Here is a 15275-nt window from a genome sequence, read left to right as displayed (position 1 = left end):
TCAGGGCCAGGAGATTATTATTGGTCAGTATAAACACAATTTTAATAGCATTCTCAAAGCAAAATAAATAAACACATCAGTAAACCTTTGATAAATGGCAATATATTTCACTTCTGTTGACAGTTTCAATATTTCAACATTTAAAAAAGGGTTCAAGTCCACTGTATTTTCAACAAAACACAGAACTCGGTTTCCTTCATTAATTCATTTGAAAATGACTTTCTAGCTGGGATAAACATTAATCAACAGGACCATATTATTTCCAACCACTTTAATAAATTATGCTTTCTAAAAGGATTCAAATATCTGATTAGGAAAATAATTGTAGGTGCATTTTATTTATCAAATTTATCACATCTATATATATTAAGTATAAATGTGTATGTATGTGTGGTATCACACATATAGGTAAGCAGAGATTTAAAATGGTATTTTTGTGTGTGTGCATGTTGAATGTAGTCAAAATTTCAACAGAAAACGCAATTATATTTTGGTCTTAGAATCAAATAATACCAGTTTTTAAAGCATTTATTACAATGTCAAAGATACTGATAAAGTCACAAAGGAAACAGATTTCTGTGAAATGACCAGTATTATATTCCAGTATTAGAAAAACCATAAAGAACTTTCAGAGAAGGCTGCAAACATAGCAGCTCTATTTTGTAATTGGCGTAGGGGCACAGGCTAACTTAAGATGGTTATGTATTATTCTAGTGTTTTATATTATATATTAGAAAATATAACAATGTGTAGTAGATACAAATCAGGCTCAAATTATAATAAGATTCTATTATGCCCCTACAGTTATATATCTATTGACATTTCTGGCAATTTCACTCTCAGGGGACACTAAAAGGCAGCAGGAGTAACCCCTACAAAGGAAATGACTGGTTTTTCCTTTCATCAACATTAACATTGATCTCTGACAAACTTTAAAAGCTATTCTCTACACAAAACCAGAGGAAAATCGCCATTTCTTTATTCTAAGATGCCTGCAAAAAAATAAGAATTTGTCTGCAAAATTTAGGTTCTTTTGGAATAGAGACCATTGTTAATTTAATCAGAATCCTTACAAATTAAAGAGGTAATAGTTAAAAACAACCTTCAAAAATTAATCAGGATGGAAAACAGGAAGGAGAAATATTAGTTGTATGATTACACATGAAGTATAGAGGGGTAATATTCATTAAACTTACTAAATGGAAAAAGTGAGTACCTATGTTTTGTTTGAAGATTTTGTAATAAATAATAGAGTCATTTGTGGCAATAAATTTGAAGGGTAAAATTATAAAATTAGAAAGATATATATCAACCTCAAAATATTTCAAAATGTATATGGAATATTCTTACATAATTAAAATTATCTTTCATTATTTCTTTTTAAAATGTCACAAATTATTTGGCAGAGCTAAACATACAAAAAGATGAAGTCTCAATTACTGGAAGGAGAACTTGGTCTTGAATTATTTCTTTGATTGAATGTTCTTGAACAATTTTATGACAATATAAATATCTCAATGTGTGTCCTATTGTGTTTCTAAGAGACTATTCTGAAAGGTGCCATAAATTTTAACGCTCTTCTTTTAATAAAAATACTACATGATTTCCAGTAGAGGGCACCCTTGTAATCCATAATGAATTTATTTATTTATTTTTTTAAACAGGCTTAACTAAAATCAAACTTGACAGGTTGGAAATTAATATTATTTCAACAGAAAAACAACAGAGAAAATAACTTTCTAATTAACAATATGGTATTCAGAGTTTTCAAAGTGGATTCAAAAGATCAATTGCAAATATCTCTGACATTAGCATAAATTAGACTAAACATATCCTATGTGAAAGAGCAACCTTGGGATGGAGACTGCTACAATGTGCTTTCACTGTAGCAGTACTTTCTAATGGGCATTTGTTAATAGATGCATGTACATTTAACTTATTTCAGAAAAGTTCATCATTTGAAGCCTTCTAACATTTCCTTAATTACTTTAATCTAGCATTTTAGCTTAAAATATTCTCAAGAATGAGCCAAAGTAAATGAAGGGCTAAAAATACAAAATCAATTTTTTTTTTTTTTTTTTGCTAATCATGATTTGGTTAAACTTATTTGTAATATTTTGTAAAATTAAAAGAAAATTATTTTACAAAATTATTACTTTCAATTATCCATCTGTCACCTGCTCCAGCACAATTATCTTTTTCACCTTGTGATTTGCAATCACTTTTCTTCTTTAGTCAGAAGCAAGTGGTTACTTCCCTCTGTAAATCATGATAGGTCTCTTCAGTCCAGTACAGAAAAGCTATTCAATGGACTCTATTTTTCCAAAGATCTCAACAAGTAAACCACTTTCTGAAATCTGTATGTCACCTGAGCAAGAAACTATCTTTAATTACATTCCTTTTATTCCCAGAATCCACTGAATTCCTATGAAAGAAAGTTTGTCATAAATACATTAATATGAACCACATGCTACTAGGTGTGAATACCTCATCTTGTACTATCTTTAGGACTAAGTAATTCAAGAAAACCTAATTTTCATTTGCTCCTATAAGCTTCACAGAAGCAAGTTAATTTTCAGCATTTTAAAATATGATATCATTTAGAAGACAAATAACTTCTTATATTTTATAAAGATGCTAGCATGTTGGGATTTCTTTTTAAGTTCAATGAAAATAAAGCTTTCAAATTTCTTACTTACAAATCTATGCAAACCAAAAAAGTACATTATCTTCAGAGCATAATTTTTACAGATGAAGTATACTTCATCAATTACAAAATGAGCTCATGGCTATTGTCCTATATTCCACAAATTCATCAAAATGATTTACAAAACATTTAATACACAAAGACTTAACAAGACAGCAAAGTTTCATTCATTAATTGGGCTTGGCACCTGGTATAGTAGGTATAAATGGAAAAGTTCATAGATCATATGTTATGGTGAAAACACTCCTTGTGCATTCAAAAGATAACTGGTCATATCTCAAACTATTAGTCCATAGGTGACTGTATTAAAAATATGTCTACCAGTGTACTTGCTCTTATTAGTAGCAATTATGACTATTACGCATATTTCTATTTGTAAACACTGTGTTTAGGTTAAAGTCTTGACTACATTCCAAATGTGAGTACTTATCAACAGGCAAACTGCATTATATCACACTACAAATGAAAAATTGTCTTCCATTCATATTTTTTTGTACAGCTTTTACATACTTAATTGAACAGGTAAAAGACCTAAGTAGATTGTTATTTGTCCCAGACATGAAATAGTTAAAAGTGATACGTGTGCCAGGATTTTAATAAGGCTAACAACAAAAAGCTTCACTCCTCCACTTTCACTAGATTTTGTTGTAGTGATTTTTGCCTTGCTTAAGGCCATCCATCTGTTAATTTTGACTTGTAATACAGCTCAGCTCACATGCTTGTTCACTAGTGTAATTGTGTGTATGTGTGTGTGCATGTGCACATGTGTGTATCATACAAACACATAGACAAATGCACACTATAATTCTATAATTGACAGACTAAGCCAAGAATGGCTAATATTATTAAAATGGAGCAGTATCTTAAATTTATATAAATTTTATGTATTATTTAAAATAATTTTTCATTCTTAGAGAATTTTAGTACATTTTTAAACATTAACTTCAGATGACAGACTTAATAGTCTAAATATTGTTCACTCAGCATTTAGCATTCTGTTCTAAAATAAAATTGATGAAAGAAGGTAAGTACATTGTCAGGATTAAAACTGCTCTGCACCATGACCAGTGGCAGTATTCTCACTGGACCCAACTGGCCCTGTTTTCAATAAAACCAGAGGAGGATCCTTTCCCTGGAGTCCTGTTAGGCTGGGGCTGCTGTTAGAACTGTCATCTTCACACAAAAGGGAAAAGGGTTGGGTTTTACAAATGTGAAGCCTAATTGGGAGATCTTCATGGCTGTACCCTCGACATTTATTTAAGCCTCATCAACAAAACAGAAAATAACCATCCTAATTAGCAGGCCAGCACACAAATTACTGCTTTTGGGGGTGGACTATAGATTCACAATCTATACCAAATATAAGCTAAGTAATGGAAAACAGGCTTAAAACAAGACATATTTCAATCTTTGTTCTTTTCTGTAGCACCCAGATTACAAACTTTATTTTTTAACTCTAAAATACATTCTTGGAATTCAAATTTTCATCATTCCATTTTCATCATTTGGAAAACAGATGCAAATAAAGTCTTTCACTGGCAAGTCTCATTGGAAACTGGAAATGTAATTGTTACAGCTGAGATCTACTTCTGAAATAGATAATCAAATGGACTAGGAATCCACATTCATTGCTGAGGTAATTTTACTGACAATAAAACAACATACACAGGGTCTTACATACTTACAAAAAGGGGATTTGCCAGTACAATACAGTATATATTGCTTTCAAAACCATATACTAAGATTTCAAGTTATTCCTACTTAGAATGAAGGAGGTAAATTTCAGGAATTTTTGCTATTTTAGTGTCTAGAGGACTGTTAATGACTCTGGGCAGTAACTACCAAAAGAGAAGAAAGTCCAATGGTGGCACTGCTATAAAAGACCTGGCAATCAAGATATATGTATGGGTATAAATGAACACCTACCACTGAGTACGACTGAGTACCTTTTATGTGGCAGGTATTTTATATGCATTACATGTCCATAGTATCCCAAGAAAATGACGTTTATTGCTAAGAGATATTCTTTTTGACTGAGGGCTCAATCAATGCTACTATCTTTTTCAGTCAGGTCCCCTTGTGGCACTATGCTCCATGCCCTTGTCTTCAACTGTCCCTCCCCCTCAAGTACTCCACCCAACCGAAAGGTGCCATGGTAGTGGTTAGGCATTTAAGCTCTAAAACAAAATTTTCTGCTTTTGAATTCCTACTCTGTCATTTATAACCTGAAGAACTCTGGGTGCATGTTTTCCTGTTTATAAATCTGAAAAATGTGGAGGAGATACGAGTTTCCCCTCCAATTAGATTGTTGGGAGTTTTAAATGAATTATGTAATGCAGAGACACAGACAGCCTCACTGTTTCAAGAAGCTGTCCATCTTTCCCCATGTTTTCCAAGGCTGCTCTCTTTTATGATTTTAACTCCATAAAAACTGAGGAATAGAAAAAGAAGTAAGAATATGAATATTATCCAAATCATCAAATCTTGAAAGTCCCTGCAGAATCTTGCTTTCAGGTCATTAAATTCAGCACATGACATATCTTTTTAAGATAACTTGGTTATTTGACGAATAAATATAAGATGGGACCCAGAGCATGCCTCCTCTTGCTATGTAACTGACAGGCCAGTTCTAACACAAGAAAGTGATGCTATTCCACTACAGAACCTTATAGAAGGAAGAAAAAAAGTATATTTAAGTTTATTCCTAACTGTAGTTTTTATTTTTTTTTAGTGATTCGTAACTGCCTTTGAGAACCTTTGAGAAGGATATTAATGAATCTGGACAATTCATATAATAAAAACTGTACAGAAGAGACCAAATAAAGAAAAACAAATTTCTGTCTCTTAAAACAGAGATCCTTGTCTCTCTTAGGTAACTTCACCAAAATATGAGCTCCTGGGATACTAATCTGTGGATCCACAGTATCTTCCCTGTCTCCTAGGATGATTTGAAATTTGTTTGTGAACAACTGAAAACCCTGTACATTATGATTCGAGTAGCTGTGCGTGTCTCTTCATTTTGGCTTCAGAGGAAGGAAAAGTGCTTTCACAACTTCTTACTACACTTACTTTCTGTCTGCCTTTAATCTACTCTAACATATAAATTTATTTAAGTTTTAATCTTTTAGGATTAAGTGTAAGATATTAAATTGTATTTTTGGAAATAGGTAAAATATAAATGAATAAATAAGAATTAGTGTCACTGAAGTACATACTGATATCTAGATTCTACTTTTAACCACATTTAACATTTCCTAGAAATATTTACATACTTAGTTAAAAATTTTAATATGCTCCTATTATTATACATGAGGAATTAGGGGTAAGAAAATTCAATAATTTGGAAATCAGCCTCAAAGAATATGCTCATGGCTGTAGCAGTAGCTTTCTGTCTCGTCCATAACATATTGGATCATGTTTTTATTAAATCAGTAGGATTGTGTCATCTCCAAAAGATGGAAGTTCCAAGGAAGCTTCTGCAGTATCAGATGACAAGGAAAAGCAGTGAACAATGGCTGTCCCCTTGCTATTTCTTTGCCCAAATTGTAAATAGTGTATTCTAAATTTATTTCTGCTTGCAACCTTTTCTGTTTATGGCTCAATTGTAATGTAAGAACTAAGGCAACAGCAACATTAGAGTAGGCTGACATCAAACTTATCTTCAGATTTATGGTCCAAAGATCCAGGAACTTAACAACATAGATTTATTTATTTATTTTTTTGTTTGACCCAAGAAGACTTTTTGGCAAATAGCTTTATAAAGCAACTATAAATGATAGATATTTTATAGGATACTGCCACAGTCCTTAAAATTCCTGAGAATTGCTTTCCCTTATCACCCTATTCACTCCTACTACCTCCCACTGTTCCTGATAACATGGTACTTTTCCCTGCTTCTCTGGCTGAAGTTTACTAAACCAAGGATTAATGCCAGATCCAAGTGAGTTGATTATATCCTTCCACAAGGAATTGGATTCTGGAATTCCTTTCCATTCTGAGTAGTAGCTGAGGACCTGCATGATTTATGCCAGGGCACAGAGAAGCAAAGAAGCCAGTACACAGAATGCACAATGAACAGAAAGAACAGGCCAGGTGCGCTGCAGTTGGGGGCACGGCATGGGGAGCTGACATTCTTCCTTGACTGCTCTTTACATTTCCTATTTCCAATTCTATCAAAGGCCTACATATATTCTTTAACTTGGATATTGAAGGAATACCCATATCCTTGGATCATAAGTGTCCTGATACTGCCTTATGTCATTTGCACAAATTTGCTAAACACTAAAAAAAAAATAATAATAATAATTCAAATAAAGGATTAGGACAATTTCAATTTGAATATACTATATTCTGTTTTTAGAAAAAAGCTATCATTTAGAAAAAATGATAGCCACAGATGGGCTATCATTTCAGAGCAATATAAGTCAACTCAAAGAAGTAAAATTAGCACTGTTAGAAAGCATGAATTCTGAGAGACTTTCGGGGGAAAATTAATGATGGAAAGTAACAATGAAAGAATTACTTCAAGATGACTTTTTGGCAAATAGCTTTATAAACTAATTATAAATGGTAGACTTCTTGTGAGATACTGTCACAGTACTTAAAATCCCTTCTCTGAGATTGCTTTCCCTGATCCCCCTACTCACTCTTACTACCTCCCAGTGTCCCTGATAACATGGTACTATCTTCTCCTTCTCTGGTCACAAATTTAGGTCTTTGATACTTATATACATGAATCTAAAATTAAACAATCAAACTTCAATTATAGAAAAAAATGTAAGAAAAACATTAAATTATAATAAATGTTAGGGCACAAATGTTTGGATATATGAACTCAATATATTTGGCTGTTAAAATATATACACAGGGATATATGGACGCATTGATATATGGAAAATATACTGGGTATACAGTCTTCCTGAAACTCAGGTATTTATCACTTAAAATGTAAAGATTTTCTAGACACTATTAATTTCTGCTTTATAATTCTAAATATGTTAAAGAAATTCCTATATACTAAGTAGAATTCCTTTTTGAGGATGGTGAATGACATTGTTTCATGGTTTATGATTTGGCTTTTTGTTCGTTTACGTATTTTTATTGATGAATTTTAGTTGTACGTGATGGTGGGATTTGTTATTAAAGTCATACATGCACATGATATAACAATAGAATTAGTAAAAGCAGAAGCCCTATTACTCTTAATTCTTCTTACAGCCATCACTTCTGTCATGTCTTCTTGAGAACCCATATAATGCTAAGTAACAAAATGCAGGTAACTCAGGGATATGACAACAAATGACAGCCTGAAGATTCAGTACAAGTGTATAATGAATGGGACCTGTTATCATGTAGGGTTTTCTATGACTTAATATAACTGTTTTGAACAGAATGTACTATGTGTAGACCAGAATTGTTAATATTGTATTGTATATTGAAAATCTGCTAAGAGAGTAGCTTTTAGATGCTCTCACTACACTCAAAGGTAACTGGGTGGGTGATAGATATGTTAATTGTCTTGAGTAAACATTTTATTCATGTATATGAAAACATCACATTGTAAACCTTAAGTGCATACAATTAAAGAGAAAAATATGTCTCTAGGAATTTCCAAAAACAAAACCAGAAATTAAAAAATTGATTTTATAACTAAATTATATTAGAAATGTTATGCCATGTTAAAGGAAAGGAATATTGTAAAATATGAAGAACTGACAATAGTTAAACTGACATTTAGGAGTTTCTTCAATTTTAATGTTTTGTTTTCATCTTCAAGCATCCTATAGGTAAAAAAGATCTCATTTTTTTTCATATCAAAGTCTTTTCACCATGGTAACTAGGATCTAAATGCTCCATTAAGCCAGCAAATTGTTCTACAATTTTTTTTTTAAATATTAAGACAAGAATTGAATTACTTGTGATGAGAGAAGAACCAGAAAAATCAATAGCAAACCCATCATTAGCTTACAAGTTAATGTTCTTCAGTTAACAGTGCCCAGAAAAACTTCTATACATGTAGAATAATTGCTTTATTGAAGGGTTCATTTAGCTCACAAGCACTAACAATATGCTGCAATTAAGCAGTTCTAACACATGAAGATATCATTTTAATAAGTGGAAAAAGAAGAGAAAAATAGTGAAAACAGAGAACTTTAAGTTTTTCCTTCTGTATACACACTTTGTACCTATCAAAGTGCCTGGCACAGAGTAGGTGTTGAACTATCAAATGAATGGCTTTTCTTTACAAATGCCTAGGGTCTTAGGACAGCTTCACTGGCCCTTTCCCATTCTTAAAGACTGCTATAGTTTGAGTGTTTGCCCAAGGTGAAACTCATATTAAACTTAATTATAGGGTAACAATGGAACATTTAGGAATTGATTAGATCATGAGGGCCTCATCCTTAGAGGTCATACTGGTGCCTTATAAAAGGATCAGTCTGGTCCTCTTGCTCTCTTTTGCCTTCTACTTTCTGCCATGTGATGACACTGCATGAATGTTTTTCCAGATGCTCAGGCCTTTGCCATGGACTGCTCAGCCTTCAGAAAGATAAGAAATAAAGCTCTGTTCTTTACAAATTATCCATTCTCAGGTATTCTGCTATAGCAGCACAAAATAGATGTACACAAAGACACGTGCATTTTATGGCCATCTTCAGTATCCAGCTATCCCAGAAAGTTAACTAAGCATTAGAAATAAATTTCAGTCCCCCTCTGCCACTGACCAGTTGTGAGACTTAAGAGAAATTGCCTTGTGATGGGATTATTCTAGTCATCAACTCTTGTCTATAAACTCTGATGGCTGTAATAAAGCTTTGTAGTCACTCTAGTTCTTTATTTTTGTAATTTATATATCCATTCAAGAATTCTGTTTTAAAGATGGTTTGGTAAGACTATTTAAAATAGGATTTGATGGATACAGATTTTCCTTGGTTAAAAACCTATAGAAACATACTTTTGATATTAAATGAGAGGCACACAATGCTATGATTCAGAACGCTTTGCCATTTGGGACTGTATTTTAAGGAGCAACAGCATAGAGGCAAAATTTAAATATTCCTAGCAGAAAAAAAATGATAGATATATAGATAGCCCCCAATTTGTGATGGTTCAACTTAACAATTTTTTGAGTTTATGATGATAAGAAAAAGTAATAGGTTTCTAGCAGAAACTATACTTCAAGCTTGAATTTTTCCCAGGCAAGTGATACATGATATTACATCCTCTCTCAGCTCTACACGTGGCAGTGAGCCCACAACTCCACAGCATCCTCAGGAGTAACCCCATTGTAAGTTGAGCAGCATCTATAGAGGTTTCCACAGACTATTTTAATGAATAAATGTCCATGTATGAGTTTCCTTTGATTTTGTAGTAAAGGAAATCTATAGTTTCTTGTTCATCATCAAGGTGTTCACACTCTATGGTAGTCAAATATTTGCTTGTCTCACCCCACTGGATTATGAACTCTGTGAGGACATAATAAAGTACGGGCTGAGCATCCCTTATCTGGAATGCTCAGGACCAGAAATGTTTTAGACTTGGGATTTGGGGATTTTAGAATATTTGCATCTACATGAGATTTTGGGAATGGGGCCCAAGTCTAAAGACAAAATGCATTTGTGTTTCATATATACTTTATATAGCCTGAAGATAATTTTATTCCATGTTTTTATAAATATTATAGTGTGCCTGTGTTTTGAGTGCTCAATTTTGATTTTGATTGTGGATTTTCAGATTAGGAATGCTCAACCTGTATGTAGAGACTGACAGCTGGGACATCTGGTTCTCAATCTCCTGGCCAGATTCTACTGACATTTCCCCTTGACAATACTGCAGGTTTTCTTATCATGAGAAAAAAAAAAATAATGGGTCCAAAACTGTTCCTAAAGAATTAACTAAAATTATGTAATTTTAGAACATGGAGCCAACAGGGTAAACTACCTTACCTGGGCGAGCTTACGCTTTTCTACATTTCCTCTCTTTTCACTGTGTAAAGTGTAAACTGGTGTATATTGTACTGAACCAGAACAAGTCCCGTAGTCTTCCTCATTTTCCTACACATGAAACAAATGGACAAGGAATTAATTTAGCATATTTCTTCTCCTACCAAAGTTATTTGATAAATAATATCTGATACATATGCATATAACAATATAACACTTCAACTATAAGTTTAAAGAATCTATTTAGGAACAAAGTACATACTTTTAAATTTGAATTAATGATTTTCAAAATAAACTCTTAAATAATTTGAACTACTCTGAAAATTTCAAGTAGTATGCTTTCTACAAGGGTAAAAGTAAAAAATGTAACAATTAATAAAATCTGTCATACAATGTGTAATCAAAACACACATACACAGACATAATTATTCAAATACCTGAAATATTCATAGATTTAAATATAAACCTCATATACAAAATTAAGAACATTCTTCAATTTAAAGTAACTGTCCTTTGGAAAGAGCCTATAAAGCCAAACAATGGCATTTCTGGATTAATTCTATATCAAAGGTATCTTTTTTAAAAAAATTCTCAGCATGAAGCAAGAACTTCAATTGTAATATCAAGGCAATCAACTTTATGAAAACATACATCCTGTTAAAGTGCCTTTGAAGATCTCCACAGTTCTGTGATAAAATATGCAAACAATAAAGAGATTGTTCAGTGTATGCATATAGAATGGCAGAGAGTTGCCAGCGGGCTTGTTATGAAAAATACATTTTTGAACAAAGGGATAAGCATATTTCAAAAGTCATTAAAAACATAAGTCTTGTGTGATTTGTAAACGTATAAGCTTCAGATGAAGACAGTCAGAGCAGAAGGAAAGCAACACGCCGCACCTTGTGCTTCAGTTTACTCTTCACTTCCTTCAATCCCAGCTTTGCATGGTTTTTTGCCTAGAAAATGATAATGAATGTATCTGGTTTAGCATGGTTATATTAACATTTCCAAAATAAGTACACATGATCACACTGAAAGAAAATTACTATTTGCATTATTTAGAAAAGGAGCAGGTTATAATCTAAAACTATTATCAGGGACACCATCATTCATTGTTTTATTATACCTAAATTAAATCACGATTAGTCTCCATTTGGTATTTCCACAAATCATACAAAGGCTAACATTTAGTCTATTTTGTCTGCTAAACTATAAAAAACAAACCAGATTTCTAAAGCACAACCTTAATTTTTAGCAAGCTAGGGGCAAAGAGGAAGCTTATCATACTGGCAAATTATTGGTGCAAATGTTTAAACTTCAAGAAACTCAGGCAACTTTACAAAGCTTTATTAATGTGCAGTCACAGATTTTTATGAGTGAAGTCCTCTTAATGGTATGTCTATTTCATATATAGATTTTTCTGACAAAAATTAAAAGTCATTTAACATTTTGAAGGCTATCAATTTTTCACTGAAATCTGGCTCCAGCATCTGAGTGTCCCAGGTCCCGCTATGAAGCCTGTGGAGTGTAACTTAAGACAACCAGGAGCTTCACAAAAGCCTTCGCCTTTGATCCACTGGAAATTTCCATTCACAGTGGCCAGAGTGAAAAAGGAGAGGAAAGGAATTTACATTTATTTTCTGTTTCCTAAACACATGATTATGTGCTGGGTGCTTAGTATGCATTATTTTATTTAATCATTCAGCATGATTGTTATCATATTTTACAAATAACAAAAGCAACTCAGGAAAAATAAGTCCACATAGCATAGATTTAAATCTGACTCTGTTTAATTATAAAATCCAATTTCCATTGTTTTAATCTATATTAAAATTATAGAGTTCAATTTCTCAAAGGAGGAGGAAGTCAAGTTTTAAAAATACAATTACTGAATTTAGGTCTCACCACAAAGAAGGCATTATGAGCCTCATTCTATATAGACAGAGACTGAGGGTACACAAGCTTGAAACTCCAACTCCAAAGGTCATGTTCCTCCTCCTAACCCATCCTGCTCTCTCCAATTGCTTCTAGAAAAAGTAAATACATGACTTTCCCCATTTCCTTGCAGGGAAGGATCTTTCTTTCTTATTAATATCTGTAGTAACTAGTAGAGTATTTGGCATTTTATAAGGGATATCTTGAACTGAATAAAATAATCAATTCTTTATTGTAAATGAAGCAAACTGAAACATACTACATGCAGTAAAATATAACCAAAAAACCAATAACTCTAAATTATATCCAATGCTTCTTTAGACTTTATAAATAGCACTTTCACATTCTTCATTCATTAAGTTACCTAATACATTTAAAAGGTCCTATATTAATTTCTATATTTCATTGGTAAAAATACGTAATTATCAAGGAAAAATGCTTTTGTTCCCATCTCTTAGACTTTGTACCCATTTTGTTTTTCTCACATTTGGACTATATCCTCATTTATTCAGACATCCTCTAATCCATCTGATCACACTAATCTTTCTGGATTCTCCTGTGTCAAGATGAAGCTAGTATTAATCTCTTCTATGGTTCTGCAATTCATGCACTGATTAATTCAAAAGTCTACTACCCAGCCTCCTCTTTGGGTCTCTTTCATGTTACTTGGAGGTGGAGTACAGGTTCTTTCTATCCTTTTCATTTCAACCAAGCTGAAACTCAAAAAATGTACAGCAGACTCAGCTATCCCACTCCTGGGCCTATACCCAAAGGACTTAAAATCACCTTACTACAGAGATTCAGCCACATCAATGTTCATAGCTGCTCAATTCACAATAGCCAGATTGTGGAACCAACCTAGATGCCCTTCAATTGATGAATGGATAAAGAAATATGGAATATTACTCAGCCATAATGAATAATAAAATTATGGCATTTGCAGGCAAATGGATGAAACTGGAGAATGTCACGCTAAGGGAGATAAGCCAATCTCAAAAAACCAAAGGACAAATGATCTCGCTGATAAGTGGATCATTACACATAATGGGGGGTGGGAGGGGGGCAAGAGTGGTGGAAGGAGGGACTGTATAGAGGGAAAAGAGGGGTGGGAGAGGTGGGGGGAAGGAAAAAGTAACAGAATGAATCAAAAACTATTACCCTATGTAAATGTATGATTACACAAATGGTATGCCTCTACTTCATGTACAGAGAAACAAGATGTATCCCATTTGTTTACAATAAAAATAAATTTTAAAAAATGTACAGCAAGTATTTGCTACAGAAATGCACCAAAGAAATGGCTTTGACTAATGCAAGAACCTAACAAAAAGATGAATTAGAAAATCTTTAAGCCAAATCAAATATATAGTTCACTTTGCTATAATTTTTAGAATTATGAGAATGTGTGTGCCACCTCTGATTTTCTTTATGGTCCCTTGAAGTATGAAAAAGTACAGAGAGCATAGAAAAACCTTTCTGGCATAGAAATAAGTATAGAAAAAATATTATAAGTACAACACAAAATCATCATTTACTTCAACAAATACACATCCATTACTTCTGTAGTATGTTCAAAACATAGGGTGAAATGATACCAATATCAATATAAAATTAGGGACTGCATCTCTATTACTCACAGTACTTTTGTGCTCTGAACTCTAACTCTGTGATGAGAATGAGGCCCAGTTCATGACAATCATTCCAATAATGTGGTTAGTGAATGAAACAGAGGCAAAAGCATGGCCCCTGATTTTGAAAAATCTGTCACTTATAGAAAACAAATTATGTTATACCCACACAATAGAAACTGGAAGCTGTATTATAGCAATTTGCAGTCAAAGAAGGAATTTTAGCACAGATTTCAAAATGTTTTAGATAAAACTATGAAGGTCACAAAATAACTGATTTACCTGCTTCAAATCTCTTGATTCATGTCTAATATGATTACAATATAAAATGATTACAGTTATTAAGTATATTCTAAAGACAAAAATTTGTCTGAAATTGACTTAGGAGTAATTCTCCAAAGAGCAGAATTTAAATCTGGAAAGATTTCACTGCCTTGCAGAGAAGGGTTCAAAATAAAACTTTCTAATGACTAGAAGGATCAAATTTTAAATAATGAATGAGGTTTGAACATGTTTGTTTTATTATTGTACTTTTATGAAAGATACAAGTGAAATTAAGCACAACCTCTCTAAGCCTAAAGAAATTCTTCCAGGGTTTGCTCCAGCAATAAAATGAGGACCTACTAACTGCAAAACCATTCTGAACATCTTGAATTTTTTGTGTGTGAGAAACAAGGCTAGATGTAAGTTTGGTTTTTCACTTGGGAGCTGTGTGCTATTTTATTGTGAAAAACATTCCTTCGAAAGCAACTTAAACCAATCCACTAGAGACAGTGATCTAAGTCATGGGAAAACCCAACGAAAGGCAAAAGATGAAGTTTCTAAGGCAAATTGATGACTTCTTCTGACTTACCCTTTATGAAAAGGCTTCAAGTAGTTCAGAATGTTGGAATTCTATTTTTAATCAACTCTGTAGATTAGCTTCCATACTATTAAAATGTAATCTTTGAAACAGTTTTTTCAACAGAAAGGGTATTACATTTCCATTGCAATTATATATAGGGAAATAACATAAATTCTACATATTACAATGTATTATTTTATTATTTCTATCCTATCAAGTCA

General features: G+C 32.7%; 1 protein-coding gene across 4 annotated transcripts in view; it reads right to left on the bottom strand.

Moving 5' to 3' along the window:
• Positions 1–15275, bottom strand: part of DENND1B (DENN domain containing 1B) — a 232239-nt gene that overhangs the window by 13660 nt on the left and 203304 nt on the right. For all 4 annotated transcript variants that reach the window (XM_079107996.1, XM_079107998.1, XM_079107997.1 and 1 more), the window contains 2 exons: positions 11547–11603; positions 10651–10758 (listed from right to left, as the gene is read on the bottom strand). In XM_079107996.1, coding sequence (XP_078964122.1) covers positions 10651–10758; positions 11547–11603 — 165 coding nt within the window. The remainder of the gene's footprint in view (positions 1–10650; positions 10759–11546; positions 11604–15275) is intronic.

The sequence above is a fragment of the Sciurus vulgaris genome (genome assembly GCF_902686455.1).
Source record: "Sciurus vulgaris genome assembly, chromosome: 12".
In the NCBI taxonomy this organism is placed as follows: domain Eukaryota; kingdom Metazoa; phylum Chordata; class Mammalia; order Rodentia; family Sciuridae; genus Sciurus; species Sciurus vulgaris.
The sequence above is the reverse complement of the archived record's forward strand: the minus strand, read 5'-3'. Positions and strand labels throughout refer to the sequence as shown.